Source organism: Brachycentrus maculatus, unplaced genomic scaffold (genome assembly GCF_059751285.1).
Source record: "Brachycentrus maculatus isolate JH-2025_06_01 unplaced genomic scaffold, ASM5975128v1 h1tg000166l, whole genome shotgun sequence".
Lineage (NCBI taxonomy): Eukaryota > Metazoa > Arthropoda > Insecta > Trichoptera > Brachycentridae > Brachycentrus > Brachycentrus maculatus.
In genome coordinates this window covers 2,079,664-2,100,740 of record NW_028280919.1, presented here as the reverse complement: position 1 = coordinate 2,100,740, position 21,077 = coordinate 2,079,664, and the positions used below count along the sequence as shown (strand labels likewise).

Here is a 21,077-nt window from a genome sequence, read left to right as displayed (position 1 = left end):
ACACCACTTAAAAAACACTACTTTAGGACAAGCGATTTTGGAATAATGATTCTAACATCATTATCTTCTTTATCCATTCCATCTTCTTTCTCCCTCTTTCAAAGAATAATAATAATTTTAAATAAAAGTAATTTTTTCACTATAAAATTTATTCAATATTACCCTGGATTGGTACCTGAAGCGGAGGACTAATCATCTTTTCGTCATGTGTTAAACCATCAAGATAACAGTGCGTTTACATGATGTAGTGCCCTATGCACCATCGGGTGCGGATAATGGTTTGATAAAGAAGATACCTACATTATTTCTTCACAGATTTCATTATCAATAGTATTGATAATTTCGTGTTTTTTTTTTATTAATTTAATTGGCAAAGGATCATTTTCAGACGGGAGGAATATCTAATTTAACATAGTCAACCTATAAAGGATTAGTTTAGAAACAATCCACACTACTACTGTTACAGCTCTATTAACCAAAGAAAATAAACCATTTGACGTCATAAAACGTTCGATGACGGAAATTTGATGACGTATGCGAACGCACGTTATTCGTTTTATTCTAATATCTAAAGTTAAAACCTCAATATCTCCCAAACTTTTCAATAAGAATGTTACAGATAGTCTTGTGATTTTTCACATTTTTTTTTGAATTACCTAACGTCCAAGTGACTCTGAAATCTAGCTACGGCTTATGCAACACCGTTTATCATGTCCCTACTCAGGCTTCAACTTTATAAGTTTCATAGCCTATGCCTACTTGTGAGTGGATTTACTCTTTATGTTTAAAGTTACTATAATTTCATGTAATTCATGAGTGAAAATTCTAGGCAAAAACACTCGCTATCTCGCTAGAGGCATGAGTTTATACATATCAATGATTCTAAGTTAGCAGTGAAGTTACTTAGGTGTACGATTTTAATTTTTGATTTTACTCAGGTAGTGAATTTACTTGTTTATTCTTATATCTATGTGCATACTTACATCTCTATCAAATACTTACAATTTATTAGCCAATAATCACACATCGTGAAATTTATCCATTAGTAGCGTGTGAAAATAATCCACTCTTTTAAAAAATGTCCATATGACACCACAGTTTTTAAGTCGTTCAAAAATATACGATATTTCCCGAAATAGGTTTCAAAGCAAGCCGTAGCCGGAAATGAAATGAGGGTATCGATGCAAGAACGTAATGTTAAGGAACGGAAAATGGCCGGTAATGTGGCGGTGGAAATGCTAGTGACACAGATTCCTTTTAAAAGACATACAATACACCCCAACCGTAGAAACTTCCAATGAAAAATAAGTTTTTTTGTTTATTTATTAAATAAACAACATTTTGTGTGTATCCATATACTTCTTCACAAATCTGGATTATCTCCAATTATATGAGTTATTTATCGTATTATTTTGTCATCTCAGCATACATGAAGAAGAATATGGAAGTCCGGGCATTTACGAAAATGCCGGATATAGGCCAAAAGAAAAAGAAGAAGAAATATCAACATGTCATCCATTACAACATTTTTGAGTATTTCCAAATTCAAAATTGTTAGTAAAATAATTTGGTCAAACTATAAGCTGCAAAAAAATCAAAATCATGTTTTCAGGTGTTTCCCAGTATGTAAAATAATCCGATTAGGATCTTGCGTACATCTACCACCAATAAAAGGATCTTTGCTAAAGAAAAGATTTCTCAAACCAACCGTAGACGGCTAACTGAAGTAAAATATAAAAATGTGATGTGATTTGTGATATATAATATGGAGTTACAAAATTTTAAGTAGTGTGGTTGTCCAATCGTGGGTAGAATGGTGAGTTTTAAACGTGTGTAAAGTATTATATATACAGCGCTCACTCTTTTCAAGAACGTCATAAATCAAAAAACTAGATTTTTCAGGAAAACGTTTTTAAAGTTTGAAAATAAAATACAATGTATTAAAAATAAATATCAAGCCACTTATTGAACTTTTACTGTGCAACAGATCTTTTAAGGTAAAACCTGAAGGTTTTTTCACCATTTGAAAAATATTTAGTATATTTAAAAAAATAATTAAACAATACGTTTTCTTCAAAATGCAAAAACAACAATTTCTGCCCTGCAGCAGGTAAATATTAAGTTAAAAATATGCCTCTTTTGCTGAGATATAGTATATTTTCTGGGCATTCCGAAAACATGCACAACTGAAAATTGACGATTTTTGATATTTGATTCATGACGTTCCTGAAAGGAGTGAGTGACATATTAAATATTAAAATCAAACATTGATATTTAGAGTCAATTAAATTATATTTTTTATTAAAAATGTGTAAAAATCAAATTCGTGACAATTGTTTCGCCTTATTATGGCATTTTCAAATCAACCACTTGCACTAAATTTTATTTTTATGTGTTTTTAATAATAAAATACAATTCCCTCTCAAGACTAAGAGACTCTAAGGACCAGTGTTTGATTTTAACATTTAACATAAATTAAAATGGAGTTCTACATACAAATTAAACGCCAAAACTATAAATACGTGTGTAAAGTGATCACGTAACCAGCCTATGACGGGTCATAAGCCCTTTAAATACTCGGACTTCCATATTCTTCTTCACCTATGTGAAGATGTCGTGTATTAAACTATTTTCCATTTTTAATGCAAGTATTAGTAATTTCCCTGAACAGTATGAAAAAACATTTTAATTTGACGTCTGTAGTCGAAGTGTAGCGAAGTCATGCCATTTCAGGGTGCGCCTGTAAGACTTTATCACTGCCGAGGGAGGAAATATAGCTATGGGGTGCGGGTGTGTTGAATCAGGTTAAGTAAATGAATTCCTTCAAAGTATTTTAGAGTGTTAATCCTTCGTCTAAAATTAGCATAACCTCCAAATTACTCATTACTTTAATTTTTCCTACTTATATTTCAGAAAGAAAGAGTACGTAAAAATATATTTTTTATAATTTAAAATGTCATTTATTTATTTTTGTTAACGAACAAAAAGTTAGCTCTTGTATTTGGAACATTTGGACATTATATGTTAACTCTTACCACTCTGTAGGCCAGACATTCTGGCCCGTATGATTCTAGTAGGCAGCTCCGTGGGCCACAATGTCTGGCCCGGCGCAGGTATGAGTTTAATCATTGATTTCTCTATCACCCAAGTATATTCTACCAAAAATATTTGAGATAAATGCGGTCAATCATCGCAACATATTGAATTAACCAACACTTCTTCAATAAAACTTTCCATTACTTAGATATAATCTAGGAAAAATAGATTATCATTTTGGGTGATAGAATATTTGTCATACGCTAATATTTTTTGGGACAGTCAGTCGTTATCCTTCATTTATGACGATTCTCCAAAAATACTCCCACTTATTGTGACCATATTTTTTCGTTTTGTGGAGCTATTATATTTCAACATTTTGTGATATTAGCGTTAGTAGTTAAAATAACAGAAATTGCATTTTATGTGTTTATAATAAATATTTTATAGTTAATCCGCCATGGAAAACGATGAAAGTTACACTTTCAAGTTCAGTTATAAAAACGAAAGGACCAAAATATTTATTTTAATGATAGAAAAACGTCACATTTATTTGATCAGAGTGGCTGATCAGTTATGAGAAAAAATGGTCAGAGTGGAAAAGGTTGAAGTGGTTTTATAGCAAATACCCAATAACTTTTTTTTCTTACTTATATTTCAGAAATAAATAACAAAAAGTACGTAAAAATATATTTTTTTATAATTTAAAATGTCATTTAAAAATTGTATTTATGAACAAACTAGTAGACTTGATATTATATTTTTCTTCTTCTTTGATGAGACGTCATTCGACGCAGTTTTATCTTGATAGTTAATTAAATGAAGGCACGGTGATCAGTCCTGCGATTATTGTACCAATCCAGGAGATTTTTTTAGGGGGAGAATGTTATTTTATATACAATCAATAATTTTGAATTCATTGTATATAGTATATATGATTTGTCAGTAATAAATTTTTGAAATACGGTTATTTTAATTTAGCGTTAAATCGTGCCTTTTTTTTAAACGAGTACGTGAGGTTTATTTAAGTAAGTAGTTGATGGTAATTTTGATGCAAGCGTAAAAAAGTGCTTAGTAACGGTTCTGTTTCCAAATAATTCGATGTATTGAAAACGGTCCTTGTTACAAAACACACTTTTACCATACGGTGAATCGCCAGTTTTGCAGGGTCCGGTCCCTGGCAATATATTTATTTATTTGCAAGCATTCCCTCGGGATTTTCTTTTTCTTTTACAGAAGTATTATTCAAGGAAAGATAATAAGGGCAATTCAAAATATTTAAATGGAGTCCATTGATGTTAATTGTCGTTAGTTACGAATATAAATTTGAATGTAATAAATACGAAATAATTTACAAATGAACTGAATATAATATATGAGCATATGTACAACAAAAAATAAAATTGATTGATTTAATGAATGGTGTAATTAGAAGGATAACTTACCTTTTGTATATTAGAATGAAGTAAACAAATTGAAGCAACATAAATGTGACGGAAATGCAAACCAAAAGTAGATAAAAATGTAAACAAACAATGCCAACTATATATTATTAGATTAAACCCAATATTTTTACCTTTTCCACTTTATTTTTATTTGACCAGCGACCGGGTTTCGTCGTTACCGACATCATCAGACGGATGAGAGGCTATATAAATTGTTATGTTATATATAAAACAAGGCAGGAGTTGATAACCATGATTTGATATAATTTTGTTGAGAAACTCCTGCCTTGTTTTATATATATCATGACAATTTGTATAGCCTCTGACCAGTCTGATGATGTCGGTAACGACGAAACCCGGTCCCTGGTCAAATAAAAATAAAGTGGAAAAGCTAAAAATATTGGTTTTAATCTAATAATATATTATAATGCAATTCCATCACGAAGTGTCAGTGGATAATATAAATCTATTAAAATGCCAACTATACAAACTCTGAATATGTCTTTTTCTGCAGATATTGGATGGGCCAGCGTACAGATTACTCAAAAACCTGCTACACTATTTCAAGCTTATTTTTGTTTTATATCTTTAACTCCATCATTATTAATAATAAACATAATATTCAAATATTTATCACACGATTATTTTTTTAAATGCATTCATAGTGTGTTTATAAAAAAATACGTATGCAATAAATTAAGAACTAATTAAATAATTATACATAGTAGTTGACATACAGAAAACTGGGATTCAAATGCAGATTTAACATAATATGCACATCTTGAATCACAATTTACCAAGCGTCTTACGAAATAAAGTTGGTCTAATAAACAAATATACGAAAACTTTACTTTCGAATAAACTGAGAAATCAACTTTGTAAATAAAATGACGATACGATGACGTTAAATTATAAGGAGCGTTTATATATGACGTTAAATAATTAAATCGTAAAAAACATAAGGAGCGCAAAAATGGTGTTAATACGATAAAAGTACAAATATACCAACCTGTTGGTTAATTTCCACAACAAAATGCAAAGTTTATTTTACAACAAAATATAATTCAAGTAACTTACGGCGATTCCTCAGATCTTCATAATCCGCTCGGTATCTTGTAGAGGGCTCGCGCCTTGACGACATAAATTGAGAAAACTTTAAAGAATTAATTCACGAATCACTGTAATTCTGACATTTAGGTTATCGGGTCGAGTTTTAGAATTGTTTAGAACTGTCATTGGACACAGTGTGGTTATATGCAAAAAATGTTTTATTTTTTAAGTTAGGTACTAAAATCATATAAAAGTGTGACATTTATCTGAGTCTGATTTGTAATGAACTGCAGAATAATTAAGAATTGATGACAATACTGATAAAATCAAAATAATGAGGGGTAAGGTAATCGACCAAAAAAGAGACAGGTTTTTTTTCCAAAGCATACATGCAAAACGTTTAGCTGAAGCACAGGATTGTCACACTGCCTTTATATACATTGTCAATCTGATGCGCTCCTATTCTCTATTAGGTGTAAAAAAATCAGAAGGAAAATAAAATAAAAGATTTTATGCTTACAAAAGGTAATTTAATCATTAAGATATTAGAACAAAATGAAGAATAATTATTCATTATTAGATTTTTTAAATTGTTGATGCACTCGATCGTCTTGACCATCGTTAAAACGTAGAATACTGTAAACCCCCTATAACGTTGAGATGGGTACCGCATTATCGCAGGGAACATTATAAGGGGTTTATGTTATAAATTGTAAGTTTACATTTTAACCAAAAGAAACAACTGAAATGAGTCATTTAAAATTAAAATACAATTTAAAAACATTAACACCCTACAATGTTCCCTCCGATAATGCGGTACCTATCTCAACGTTATAGGGGGGTGTAATGTATATATATTTCATTTAAGGTGATTTTTGAAATACAAAACATCACAAATAATTCTGTTCCCATTTGACCCAATCCCAGCAAATCAGGAGTCTGCTACAACGTAAGATTGTTAATATTTTTACAAATTAAAAAAATTAGCACTTAAACAAACAAAAAAATAACAAAAGGTATACATACATATTTTTTGTGAAAAGGTTTTTAATAATTTAAGTTATGAATATGTGTTTACGTATATCGTATAAATTAATGTGTTCCTTTTAGATATAAAGTGTTGCATATCGGAGTTGAAAAGAATTTAAAGATGTTTTTTGTATAGACTATCCATTGTATTATTTGGGTCTCTAATCCATACTGTATCTATAATAAAAGTTTAATATATGTTTCATGTTATGACATGTATTATGATATTTATATGAATAAAAATGTTAATGTTAGTTTGTTCAAAAAAACCTTGTTTATTCAACAATTGCTTGAAATTTTGACACAACTTGCATTTAAAACATGCGTTTTTTTATCTATCTAAATAAATAAAAATGTAACACATGACCGATATTTTTTTACCGCAATGGCAGCGCCATGTGTTGAACATTGCAGCAACATGCATAAACATTGCACATGGTGGTCAGCGTGCTTCTTGACAGATGCTGCCACTTAGTATTTTTAATGTTTTGGAATGCATTATTATTTTATAGTTTTTATATTATTTTTATATTTCCATTAGTTCACAAGCATAGTTAAATTATACATAATAGAAATGTATACTTTCTATTTTCTTTCTTTGCCACTTTTTTCATTGGACTGAGCCAATGTAAGACGTGGCCGAGTACAGCTAGTTAAATATTATTAAAGTTTGGATAAAAAATCATTTATGCCACATGCCAAAGTAAATTAAAATATTAAATCCTCATAACTCATAAGAAACGAGAAAAAAGGTTAAAGTACTCACAGTTCCTTTTTTAATTTACATGTATTTTAAACTAGAATTGGCTTTCCAAGCAACTTATTGACTCTAGCTAATTTTTCTTCAACTGTCTCTTCTGTGATAGAAGTATATTCTTCAGTAGTCGTGCGCCATTGGTCAGGATTAACTTCATAGCTACGTGGATCCAATTCAGATATTATAGGAATTTCCTCTTCACCGTCAAATGTAACGTTAATCATATGGTCTAAAACTGAAATGGTTCCAGCAACAAAATATTTATACAGCATTGTTTGGCTTTCTAGAGCTTGAAGTTTTGCTTTCATGATTTCGATTTCTTGAACTGGTAAACATGTAAGGTTATTATCATGATGACTCGTTTTTACATATGAAATTTCTTTGAACTTGTCTTGTTTTTGGATTTTTTTCAAACTGCCCGAAAATGTAAATATTTTACTTGTAAAACTATCCAATTTCGATTGGGTGAGGTTTAATTTGCTCTCTAATATTTCCACCTCTCTCTTTAATCGCTTTACTTCTGGATCATTTTTAACCTTCGTGAGTGAAAGATTTGGGTAATCAACTTTGCTCATCATCGCTTCATCAAATAGCTTTATTAATTTTTGTGTAGTGTTAGCGAGTGTTTTATGAAAATTAATTCGTTTCTGCATACCTGGAGTACATGGATCGTACTTATTATAACTTAACCTTATTAATTTTCCACCATCTTCATCATTTACTCCCAACAAAATTGACGAAGTTTTTTTTTCAACTGCCAGAGAGGTAAATATTTGGCCAAATTTTGAAATCTTCTGAGCTCTTATTTTTCCATTCCTGTCTATCTGATAATCATCAGTTTTTAAAACATATAAACTCCCAGAACTCTTTTTTTTCTGATCAATATGGAAAGACAAAATAAATAAAATGTTGTTTTTATAATCAAGTGCTAGTTCATTCGAGCTATAATATTCAGAGGTAACAATCTCAGTTTCCTTATTTTCAATATCTTTGAACATATACGTAGTCCCATCTTTTGTATAATACCTTACCTTATGTTTATCAACAATTATTCCATTTGGCATTATAGTCGTTTTAACTTCAATCGGGTGATCACTTGAATTATTAATGGTAAAAGTCTTATCGTTTACTGCTACAAATATGTTATTAACCTTACTGATTATTCTCTTAGGTGGTGTATCGAAGGTACCTAATATCTTACATGTATAAAATAAGTTCAAGAATGAAAATCGGGTATCTATACATTTAATACCATTGGTGGAAGAATGCTCCATGCACTTGGAAATAAAATTGTAATTATCATATTCATAGCTCTCAGTGGTCGACATAATGGGTGTTCCAATAACATGTTGTACAGGACAAAGGAAGTACGCAAGTAACAATATGTTTGCTACTATAAACAGCATAATTAATGCTAAAAAAAAAACAAATCTAATAAATACAATTCATTCTAGCTGTCAATTTTTTTAATCAAATCAGTGTAAAAATATCAACAATAAACTTGGTTTTATTTACTTGTGATGATAATCATAACACGTTTATTTATTAAGTTCTTTTTTAAAGTCACCTCAAGAGTGCTGTGCGAAAATCTCTAATTTATGTATCTAAAAATTCTGCATTTTTTGGATAGCATATATACTGCCATGTATAAGGTACAATGATAGGAAAAGAAAATAACTTGCAATATATGTAATTGATTGGTTACATTTTTAGCACAATTCTGTTCATTTTATTAAGTAATGCAAAATTGAACCTTCTTCATTAATTCGAAATTGAGACTAAAATTACATTTTTTGGTGCTGTTGTTTATCTAAAAACATCTTATTTTTGTGTTATTTTTATATTATGGTTTATTCCAATTTCAAATTGTCATTATGTGTGAAATATTAAGTTACATTTATGATATCAAAATCTTTAAAATTTTAATGTAATGCTTTTATGAAAACAACATTGAAGGCATCAGAATTTTGTACCATTTTTCGTATTATGGTGAAATTAGAATTGTCATTCTAATGAATGAACTTTTGCTGTAGTAATATATTTAGTTTTTAAAGCAAAGTAATTTAAATATAAACAATATTTAAAATACATACCTTTTGATATGTTGAAAACTTGAGATTGTTTTGAAATTAACTGAAAAACACTCAAAACGCATGTCCATCTAAAAGAATGACTTACGTATTACTGAATTAAGTGTATATTAAAAATTCATCATAATTCATGTGTTTAATTTTAATTCAGTTTGTGGTTTTTATATTTGATAACACAGCAAGTAACAAAGGCAGTCCGATAAAAATAATTCACAAAACAATATACATTAAGTATGTATACAATTTCAGGGATTTTTTTGTGTTGTTCACATCCATATTGATTATATGACCAAGTGATAAGTTTATCTTTTATTAATTCAATTGCGGATATGAACCAATCCAGCACAAATGCTCCTTAACTGTTAAAATCATACAAAATGTACCAATTGTTAGCGAATTTAATTGTGTCATTATATTTTTATCAATCCCAGCAATCCACAAGATATTTCTTTCAGCGTATGGATGTGCTGACCTACCAAAAGAGACGATAAGTTATTAAGATAAGACGATCATTCATTCATCCATATCCACTCCCTTTGTGGAGCATAAAGAGTCCGAAAACTGCCTCCAAGCTCTTCTGTCGGCTGCCGGCTCCCCTGCATCCTCCTAAATCAGGTCCGCATCCCAAAGTTAAGATGAGAACTACCAACAAATTGTCATCAGTAGACTTCTTGAGCTACGGGAACCTGACGCCTTGTATATAAAAGAGGAAAACTTGATCAAAACAAAAAGTAGTCATATTAATTGGTCTTTTTTTTGTGAGTCATGTGACCCATCGCCTTGTATGTAAAAGAAGCAAGCTTGATCAAGACAAAAAGTTGTTCATATTAACCACTTAACAGTTGAATTTTGGCGAGAAATTTTGTCAGTGCAGGAAATTGTCACCCACAAGTTAAAATAAGATTGTCCGAATACCGCTCGGGTTATACAATAAAACAAATGGGTCAATATTTGACTCTAGCAAACTAGGACTAACAAATCGGAATATGATTTACCCGAGCAGTGCTCGGGCTCGTCAAATGCAATACAAACTCCTTGCTCGAGTCACGCTCGGTCTAGTCATAGAGCTGGTTAACTGGTCTTACACGGCAGGTTCCCCTTTTGATTACACAATTTTTAAAATAATTCTTGAGCTGTCATGTGATCCGACGCCTTCGTATAAAAGAGGCAAGCTTGATTAAGTCAAAAAGCAGTTCATATTAACTCGTCTTGCACGGCATGTTCCCTTTGATTACACAATTTTTTAAACACTTCTTTGACTTGGGCTTTTATGTGATATTGTCTCTTGCGATATCATTAGCTGTTTGACTTTACAAAATTATAGTGGCAATAATAAAACACCAAAAACTAAAAAAATATTAACTCGATTGATGTAGAAAACAAAATTAACGAATCCCTATCGTCTCAGTCAGTGGTGTCCAAACCCAATAAGGATGTGAGCTACTCTCAGAAATTGAACTTGTCTGGTGAGCTACCAGATACAAATACCTAGATATAAATTCCCTCTTTATAGTTGTTTTATCATCGGCCCTTATCATACCATATGTAATATTTTTATATTAGTTTAAATAAATTAGAACATCAGATTAACAATAAAACATAAAATACGTACTTCAAATATTTATTTATAAACAAAATAATAATTGAACATAGATGAGATTAAAAATTACCATCATAATAAAATTTACTAGGCAATAATTAATATACTCGAACCACCAAAAAAGCCTCAGCGAGCTACCGGTAACTCACGTGCGGCGATAACTGGTCTAAGTTATTACTCACTTTGATTTGATTGATTAAAAAGTAACATTTATAAAATTAGTTACTGAAAAATCATTTTACAAATTTCAAAATATGTAAAAACCTTCTTATTAAATATCTCTTTAATCATAAAAGAACGGGAATGGATTATAATAAAGCACGAATTAATTCTTAAAAAACGTTGATTTATTTTGAGGATTTTTAAATCCAATATAACACAATAAGTATTTATAATACAAACACAAATAATGTCAATTATATACTAAAAATAAAACATCACACCTAAAGTGACTATTGAAATGGTACAGTTAGATAAACACAAAAACTAGTGAATTCTATACAAAAGATATATATAAAGTTTTTTAAAAATGTAAAAAATATTAATTATGTAATGTTAGCGTTCAGACACTCACACGATGACAGTTCATTTATATGACCATAATTACCTACTAACCTTCCTCTCATCCATTGAATCATTTGAGTCCCATTGTGTCAACAGATAGTGCTATAAGAAGTGTTGTTTGGTTTGTCTCTATCATCAATTCAATTACATTGATGATACAACTGGGGAATTTGTTTACTGACCAATTTGTGTAAGTGGCATCAAATTCCAACAAATAGATAAAATCTTATAGGTTTTTTTCCATAACTTTTAGTAAAAAAAAACGAGAGAAAAAATAAAGAAAAAAGCCGCATCTTCCAGACCAATTGATATAATCTTTAAAATTATCTTGCAATTGGCAAGAATCGCACCCTCAACACCAACTTTGCTATATTTGAGTATCTACCTAACTACACTACGGCACCTGTCTAGTAACGTATCATTCTAGTTATAACGTAACATAAGTACATTTAAAACATTTATCAGTGAATTATTGAAGATATCAGTAAGCTTAAACTGAATTCAATGTTATAAAAATACTAAAAATTATAAGAATTCAATATGCCTAGGAACTCAATGTAATGTGTACTATTTAGAAACACTTTCCTAATAATAATAATAGAAAATGTACTATGTAATGATATTCTCATCATTATCTTACAGGTACATTTTTTTAAATGAGTAGGCACTGTTGAGATTATTATTAGATATTATTAATACATTTGACTCATGGGCAGGGGGTAATTCACCCTTGTGTTTCATAATTTGTATAAAGACCACGGTAACCCGCCCGGCTCAATCGTTTGTATTTGTTTGCGGGATGAACCAGAGGTGCTCACCACTACTCTTCATCAAGCGGCTTTATGATTCACTGTGCTATTATACAGTATTTTAAAATGAGCATCAAACTTGTCATCTAGAGAACATTAAATCCACCCGAGTAAATGAATGTTATGGTCAAATGTCATCATACCTACGACTACATATGATTTATGTAAAGATGGACGAAAATGTTATCTATGGACCCCAGGGTATCGAAGAACAAGCCAGCTAGTATTAAACTTCTCATCATTGAGAAATTACTTAGATATCTCTACTAGTATATATACCCAACTGAAATCATACTGGACATGCTTTGCTACAATTCTACAGGAAGTAAAAAGTTGTATATTTATTATTATTTCTTCTGCTTGATTTGTGGTATTTCTATCAACTTCGCTGTAATTTCCATAACTCTAATAAAAAACAATTTATACAGGACTTCAGTATTACGACAAAAATAAAACAATAATAGAAGAGCATTTTTTGTTATACTAATAACAAAGGCTATTTTAGAAAAACATAAATGGTCACAATATGATTGAGGGTATTAGTTACAAAGTTAGAAATTAACATAAGAGAAATTCCCCAGATATTACTAAGACTTGCCATTTTGAATATTGTAGAAATTTCAACCTTATTTTTATCGTTCATAAACAGACAGCTCAAAACTACGGGTGCTATTTTGGAATGTAGTTTATTACAACTTTATTTTGGCATCAATAACTTTTTATTTATAGGTCTATGTATGTTTGATAGTAACACATTTGTATATTGTTTAAATACATACAAATAATTAATGTATATTAATTTATAAACGAATTTGATCTTTCCTTATCATAAAAATAATTATAAAAAGATATTTCCTTAATATAAAAAAAAACTATTGGTAGTATTTATTTTACTATACATCATAATAAATAAAATAATTTTATTTCTTCAAATACCCTTGACATCAAACCTTATATGTATTAATATTAATGTAATCATATTTTAGTAAATTATAAATAAAAATAGTTGTAAGAATTAACCAGAAAATATTACAAGGGATGAATAAATGTGATTTTGTCATTGTAATAAAAATAAAGAATGAACAATTCATAATTTGTTACCATGACTTAATTTTTTTCTATCAGTAGAAAATCTTAATCCTGTATTTTAATCACCATCCCCATCGACTCTTTCCCACTGTAATATCACTAACACCATTTAGGTAAAGGTCGTTTTGTTTTAGTAAATCTAACCAAAATAAATATACACATACAAGAAAAATCATACATTTTGGAACGAACCAAGAGGTAAATATCATATTCCTTTAAAAAGAACAGTATTAAAATCTGGAAACAATTTAGACATTTAAGAAAAATATTTTTAATTTAAGTTTTATTTAGTAATACCACTATTTTTTCAAATCTATTGTGACATGTGTTTTAATGCATTCCGCATTATTTTCAAACACCGTATGTGAAGCTAATTCTAAATTTTAGAGTTGGGTCCTTGAGACGTTGAAGAGTATTTACTAAGTAAAACTTAAACAGAAAATGGATAGATTTTACCACAAAGTGACTGCCGAATCAATTAATGAAAGAAAAATACTGCTTAAGAAATCTATCAAATACTATAATATACTGCATGAAGTTTGGTATTTTTAATATATTATTGGCACTGTCCACAAAACAATATCATCATATTTGGCATTGTCATTGGCTGTATGTTCCATTATCTAAAATAAATCTATATTTTAAATCGTTGTAAGTTGTTGAAAAGATTATTCAAAATGGAAAGATTTTAGAAACGACTGGTCAACATTTCAACAGTTTGTAAAAAAAACTTGGAACTACTTGAAACTAGCATAAAAAATTATTTATTTTATGTAATATGACAAAAATATGCACTTAAATTTGATGTATGATGATTTTGTTTGTTTTTGAAAAAGCTCTCTTGACATAATATTAATATAAAATATCATTGGACAATTCGCTCACTCCTTTCAAGAACGTCATAAATCAAAAATCGTCAATTTTCAGTTGTGCATGTTTTCGGAATGCCTAGAAAATGTACTATATCCCAGCAAAAGCGGAATATTTTTAACTTAATATTTACCCGCTACAGGGCAGAAAGTGTTGTTTTTGCAATTTGAAGAAAAGGTATTGTTTAATATTTTTTTTAAAATAAACTAGTTATTAATGGAGAAAAAACCTTCTGGTTTAACCTAAAAAGATCTGTTGCACAGTAAAAAGTTCAATAAGTGGCTTGATATTTATTTTTAATAAATTGTATTATATTTTTAAACTTTAAAAACGTTCTCCTGAAAAATCAAGTTTTTTGATTTATGACGTTCTTGAAAGGAGTGAGCGAATTGTTATTGAGATTTACTAGAAATTATTAAAGATAAATTAATAATTGCGTTTTTTTGCATCTATAAACATAAAAATATATTACAAATATGATTCCTTTGTAAATTTGTAGCGTATAAAATTATTAAATATAATTTGAAACAGATTCTTGAAAAATACAGTGAATATAAATTATAACATTTTAATCATAAAATTATGTTTTACTTGTAATAATCATTATATAATACACAATTATGAAAATCTACTTATTTTATTTACCCATAGCATGGAAAGGTTTTAGTTTTTGGGACCACAACATAGTATTTTCATAGATACTTTTTTTGCTTATTAACAATATATTCATATAATTATATAAAAGAGCAAAGCATAAAATTTATAAAAGTGTAAAACCAATATTGCTAACAAAGAAGTATTTAAAACCTATCATTTTTATTTTCAAAGTTCTTCATACTGAAAAACGTGTTATTATAAGTATGTTTTGAAATTTTATTGGCTGAATATATATATTTTTTGTAATATAAAAGTTATTAAGAAAAAGGTTGAAAACATAACTTTAAATCAAGATTTTGAGTGTGTCCAAATACTTGTTTACAAAATCTGGATTATCTCCAATTAAAGGAGTCATTTTCATATTATTTTAAAATAATATGAAAATGACTCCTGTAATTGAAGATAATCCAGATTTTGTGAACAAGTATTTGGACACACTCAAAATATTGTAAATAAATTATCTGGTCAAATTATAAGCTTTATTAATAAAAATGAAAATGGTATTTTCTGGCGTTTCTCATGTGTGTGATTATAATCCAGGATTCGGACCTCACATACTAATATAAGAGTTTGAGAACTTCCAAGAATTTGAGTAGTGTGGTTGTCAATAATGGGTAGAATTGGTGAATGTTACACGTGTGTAAAGTGATCACTTAAACCAGCCTATGACGGTCGTCAGCCCCATAAATGCCCAGACATCCATATTCTTCTTCATCTTTGATGAGATGTCAAAAAATAACTTTAAATCACATTTCAAAAAGATTGTATTCATACCCATTATTATTTTTGGTACTTAAAACAAATAAAAATCAATCAGCTCTTATTTTAACAGTATTCTGTGATCGTTAAAAGTTTGACCTTATAATAAAAAGTCCGTGAAAAAGAGATTCATGCTCACTCCCTGTACCTCTAGTAAGATTAATGTGCCACAAAGCCCTGAATTAATGCAATCTCATTTTTTATTCTAATATTTCCAAAAAATCTACCTACCCGTAACATATTAAAAAAAAAATTACGGTATAATTTGGAGGTAGGGAACCTATTCATTTCTAAAAGCCACATTCATTTATCTGATTCAACACAAGGTTACAGAAAAAAAAACTTGACACCCACTTATAAACCAAATATTTTTTAATTTACCATGAAAATGAGACAAAACACAATTTAAAAATATCTTTTAAGAAAAAATAAACATTTACAAATCATATTTCATATTTATTGTTAAAAATGTTATCGTACAAAATGTGAATTATACAATCCATTGACTACTTTTCGCGTTCTGCATACGTAAACATACGGAAGTTGAATTTTTAAATACAAAGATACTTAGATTTTCTTTAAATTGGCATACGTTAAAAGCCTGTATCGGAGTAGCCAAGAAGCCGCACTCAGCCTTAAGTTCAGAGGTTCTTAACTCCTGGTCTATATATATACTTACCCGCCATAAAACCGTCAAAATGTAAGGTCACACACAACATACATTTCATGTAAAAATTAATTAAATGTTACAAATTAAAATTTCGACAATTGTTTAATCATCCATTTACTACTACGATCACGTCTTTGCTAGTTTTTAGTTACGCTAAAAATAATCAACACTGGTTTATATGGTATGTCGTATCAATCTCCTTTTAGGCATTCATAATTCCTATTTCTAAATGAGAAGTTTTCATTGCTAGTTGGGGACATCCCCTAACATCTCCATTAATGTGAAAATATTATATACTTACACCTACAACTATATTATAATGTGGAACTGACTCCAAAGTTCACTAGTTTCTGTCAGTTATTTGAATACTAATGATTTAGTACTACATACAAAAATAATAAATCGTATTAATTAAAACAATGTAAATAAATAATAGGTTTTACAGGGTTCAATTTTATGGGTGTATCATTTATTAGTTACCAATATTAATATTATGTCGTCTGATCTAGTTGTTTTAATAAGGATTTAAATAAAACTGTAAAACGATTAACTCATGCCAGGGGTAAATAAAACATTGGGGTAAATAAAACAAGGTTGCAAAATGAAATTTTAATCTATGTAACAAAAAATATAAATAAAAAACATAGGATTAGTCGAGTGCCAGAGTAGATGGGTATTCACTAGGCACTAGGGTGTGGAAGATGAATGTATGAGGGGCACATCATCCCGATCACTGTCCGATTGATCAGAATGAATTTTTTTCGCTGAAAAATTTAATAACAAATGCATTATCAATATTTTAGTACATACAATTAATAATTTGGGTCGCAGTATCTACAAGCAAACTTCACAATCAAATAAAACACTCAAAACCATTCAAATAATTTAATTTCTACTCTTTATAATAGCTTTCAAGTGTGTTTTCTTAAATGATTATTGTACATTGAAAAATAAAAAAATCAACAGCAAAAAATTCTAAATAATACATATCACTCATTAGCGGAAAGTGAAAAAGGAGACGATTGCTATTTTAAACACTACACATAAACAATTTCAAATAAAATAATTATTCAACATTTTGTCTGATTTTTAAACATACGAGAGAGAGAAAATTTTAAAAGTCCGGTCCACAACCATAGTAAGCATACATTGAGTGGTTAGTCTCATTGGTCATCAGAATCAAAGGAAATTAGGTGAATTTTTGAAGAAAAAAAAGGACTGCATACTTTTTATCAAACTCTCTTTTAAGCTTAGTATTTCTTATGCCATTATTACCACTCAAGCATTGAAATACTCAGATGTACTTAAGTATAAAGTTTTGATAAAAGAAAGCAAAAAAAAGGCAAGTGTGTTTTTTATAAAACCTGCACTCAATTTGTAGGTTATATATTAAACACATAATCCTCAAATCAAACCTTTTTGCAACCTCGCTTGGAAATGTAATACGCATCCAAAACATTACAAAAACCAGTATATTACGAAATCCATAGAAATCATTACAATATAGATTAGGAATGTAATAAACAATAAACATCTTTATACAATGCACTTCAACATTGAAATAATTTCTATGAATTTTGCTCTAAACTAGTTTTCAGACTGCTTATTGTTATTAAATTAAATAAGAGAGTTATATTTTTAAAAAGCATGCACAATATACACAATCCAAATTATGAAAGAATGATCAAAGGAATACGAGAAGAAAGTGTGAATTTGAGAGTAGCAGAAAGATGGTTAAGAAAGATTTGGCATGATCAAAATAAACCAAAAATTAAATCTAGACCTTTTCACAATCTATTATCTGTATTCACAAATCCTGTTAAAATTTGACCAAGTAATGAAAACTCAATACAAAAAAATAATTAGGTTGGTCGGTGAGTTGGGAATGCCCAACTTAATAGATTGTTTTGTGTGAAGTTTTAATTATAAAGTCAATTGAACGCTATTGTGAACATGGATATATGTGAGGGTATAAGAGGCAATCTTAAAATTGTACATCAAAAATTGAGTTTATGATGTCAAAATAAAGTTAACATAACAAGCAACATTCTGATATATCAAATGTTTTAAAACCATTTTTAAAGTCTTAACAATGCAGTAAAATTTCACAATTCAAAATGATGTGTGCCTTGATCTGTATCTGAATATGAGTATCTCAAAACTCTTTTACTTCAAAGATTTAAGTTTTCAAATAATAGTATGTACACATAACCGAAAGAAGAATACATCATGTGTTATGCTCTACCAATCTCAAAAAATATTAAGTTACAATTTTGTCTCCCTTTTACGATACTCTGTTGAACAGGAAGTTTTTTTGGATTGATATGGAATGCGGTCCATTGAGCTTCCAGCGATGACTAATTCATTTAAAAACAATCAATCATTTAGATATGATAGATAAGTAGATACAGTAAAATTGTTTTAACCAAACTTATATACTCACAGTAGAAATTGTTTAAGTTTCCCCTTTAAATAGCAAAGAAATATTTTATATAGAAATTTCTAACTGCTTATATTCATCACCTGAGTACTGAAATATGCCCATAGTCATTGAATGAGATTTAAAAAATAACAATATGATCTACTAACAAAACAGATAAAAATGACAATTTGGAATTTACTTTTTTTTTTAAATCTTAAATGTAAGCATGATAATATATTATGTATGCTTACTTACGCACTATAAAAAATTTGAGATTGACAAAAAATCTTGTTAATGTTTTCGATGTCAAAATAATAATCAAAAGATTAACAGTTCAAACAGAAATGCATTTCATTAAACATTTTTCATCTTAAACAATTTCTACTGTAAAATATGGGTAACATGCACGTGCATACACAACTTGAGTTACTTTACATGACAAAAGTAATTTTAGTTAATTAAAATAAAAAATGCACATATCAAGCCATTCCTGGAAAATTATTTAAAGCACCACTTAGAATTTAGTACTTGTGTATCAACTCACTTTATAAAAATTAAAAACAAAATGTACTCGCCATAATTAAAGATATTACAAGACAAACCTTCATACCATAAAAAATATTTTTACTTGGATTTTGTTCTACCAGGATGGAATTAATATCTAATATCGCTGATATCAATCGTTAATACAATAAAATTAATTTCATTCTTGTTTTTATTCCTCTTTAATACAGTAAATGTAAAGAAGACTTTATATTTTCATTTACTATGTTAAAATTATATTTAAAAGTCTCTGTTTATATTCATGAATTCACATAATTATTTTAACACAACAAATATTATTTGGATTTGTAACTTAACACATTGTTTGCGGGCGGTTTTTTCATCAACCTCAATCCTAATTATACTCAAGACAGTCTGCCGCCCGACCCTCAGTAAACTAATCGTAAGTAATCACAAACCCAATTCCGATCTGTACAATGTTTTTTGGAGACTCTTGCGCTCTACCAAAAGAAAGCAAATATAATGTTTATACGCGCCTCCCGCTCTCTACCAACAGTATATACAAGACGGACAGGTTTATGTTTAATCGCTTTTAAGAGTTTCCCGCAAACAATGTGCTAACAAAACATTAGAGATATGAAAACCATTTTCAATTAATTTGTGTAACAAGTAAGTGTTGATGGGAAATATGTATGTACTTATTAAACATGTCTCCATTCCTAGGATGCGATGCATTTTATGAAAACAGCAGACTCATGAATTACCAGATGCAGTGCGACTGGGATATTGAGCAAATTGAGTTCCTCTTATATCTTTTGATATAAAATACTACCTATTGACACAACATTCTTATCACAACATAGCTTCATTCCAAAGTGTTCAGCAGTAGAGAATAGATTAAAAGTATGCAATCAAAGATCTCCACCCATATGTGTATTTAACATAGATATTAATGCGTTCAAAACTAGTTACAAAATTCAACAAAATTTTAAGATAATTAAAATGACCCATTTTGAACATTACCTAATTCTTATTTCTTGACGAATCTAAATATTTTTTTAAATACAGATTTATTCACGAATAATCAACAACAGATTTAGAGTGACGTTCTTCAATTTCCAAAGATACATAGTCTGCATTTCATATAAAAGGATAAGTGTATTATTAGTACATTAAGTACTTATAGGAAAAAATAAAACCATTAAATAATTGAAAGGCATTCGACTTTTTACTAGATATATTTCAATTCCAATATTATTTGTTATAAAACTATGAAACAATGTTTTATCAAAATATTTTTACAAACACATCTACAATCATCAATATAAAGATAATATTTCAAGATCCTGGTACAAACTTAATGAGACATTCTATGTTACTGTTCGATATGAAATCCAGTATTGGGCTTTCTAGTCATTGTATACATTGCCGAGTTGCACTCATTTATCACAATGTCAGTAATCAAAAGGTTATAAAATAATACAGTAATACCTTGGTACGAATCAGGTTTTAGTTTTGTGGTTAATGTCACGGACTCTTGAGTCAGAATTTATAGGTTTGAGTTCACTCTACCAAAGCTTATTCCTATTTTTAATAACGGGCCACTTGGGCCTACCGAAATACATAGAATGAAAATTAAATAACACTCTCCTTATCATCCATCGTTCACTTTATGTAATACCACTTTAAATGTAAACGATGAATGATAAGGAGAGTGTTATATTAC

The 21,077-nt window shown here is 29.1% G+C and overlaps 3 protein-coding genes across 10 annotated transcripts in view; all 3 read right to left on the bottom strand.

Moving 5' to 3' along the window:
- The window catches only part of ATP8A (ATPase phospholipid transporting 8A1), a 139,048-nt gene extending 133,356 nt beyond the window's left edge, over window positions 1–5,692 (bottom strand). For 3 of the 4 annotated variants that reach the window (XM_088261695.1, XM_088261692.1, XM_088261694.1), the window contains exon 1: window positions 5,559–5,687. Coding sequence is in view for 1 of the 4 variants with exons in the window: in XM_088261697.1 (XP_088117823.1) it covers window positions 5,559–5,622 (64 nt within the window). In the remaining 3 variants the exon portion in view is untranslated. Of the gene's footprint in view, window positions 1–5,558 lie in introns of all 4 variants that reach the window. The other variant, XM_088261697.1, reaches the window with a different exon arrangement.
- Window positions 5,693–6,039: 347 nt separating this feature from the next.
- LOC148308442 (uncharacterized) lies at window positions 6,040–9,522 on the bottom strand. 2 transcript variants are annotated; one of them, XM_088261738.1, is made up of 3 exons: window positions 9,411–9,522; window positions 7,327–8,731; window positions 6,561–6,737 (listed from the first exon to the last, which is right to left on the bottom strand). In XM_088261738.1, exon 2 carries the CDS (start codon window positions 8,721–8,723, stop codon window positions 7,353–7,355), a length of 1,371 nt encoding a protein of 456 aa, XP_088117864.1. In that variant the 5' UTR covers window positions 8,724–8,731; window positions 9,411–9,522; the 3' UTR covers window positions 6,561–6,737; window positions 7,327–7,352. The 2 variants fall into 2 exon arrangements, with proteins under 2 accessions (XP_088117863.1, XP_088117864.1); XM_088261737.1 differs by having other exon boundaries at window positions 6,040–8,731.
- A 7,497-nt stretch (window positions 9,523–17,019) lies between these two features.
- bbc (choline/ethanolaminephosphotransferase 1 bbc) overlaps window positions 17,020–21,077 on the bottom strand; it is a 30,988-nt gene continuing 26,930 nt past the window's right edge. For all 4 annotated transcript variants that reach the window (XM_088261800.1, XM_088261798.1, XM_088261799.1 and 1 more), the window contains one exon: window positions 17,020–17,189. In XM_088261800.1, the coding sequence (XP_088117926.1) occupies window positions 17,113–17,189 (77 nt within the window). In that variant the 3' untranslated portion in view covers window positions 17,020–17,112. The remainder of the gene's footprint in view (window positions 17,190–21,077) is intronic.

What these genes read in the sequence shown, in the direction of transcription:
- LOC148308442 (XM_088261737.1), bottom strand. Translation starts at nt 8,723, where the DNA reads ATGCTGTTTATAGTAGCAAACATATTGTTACTTGCGTACTTCCTTTGT.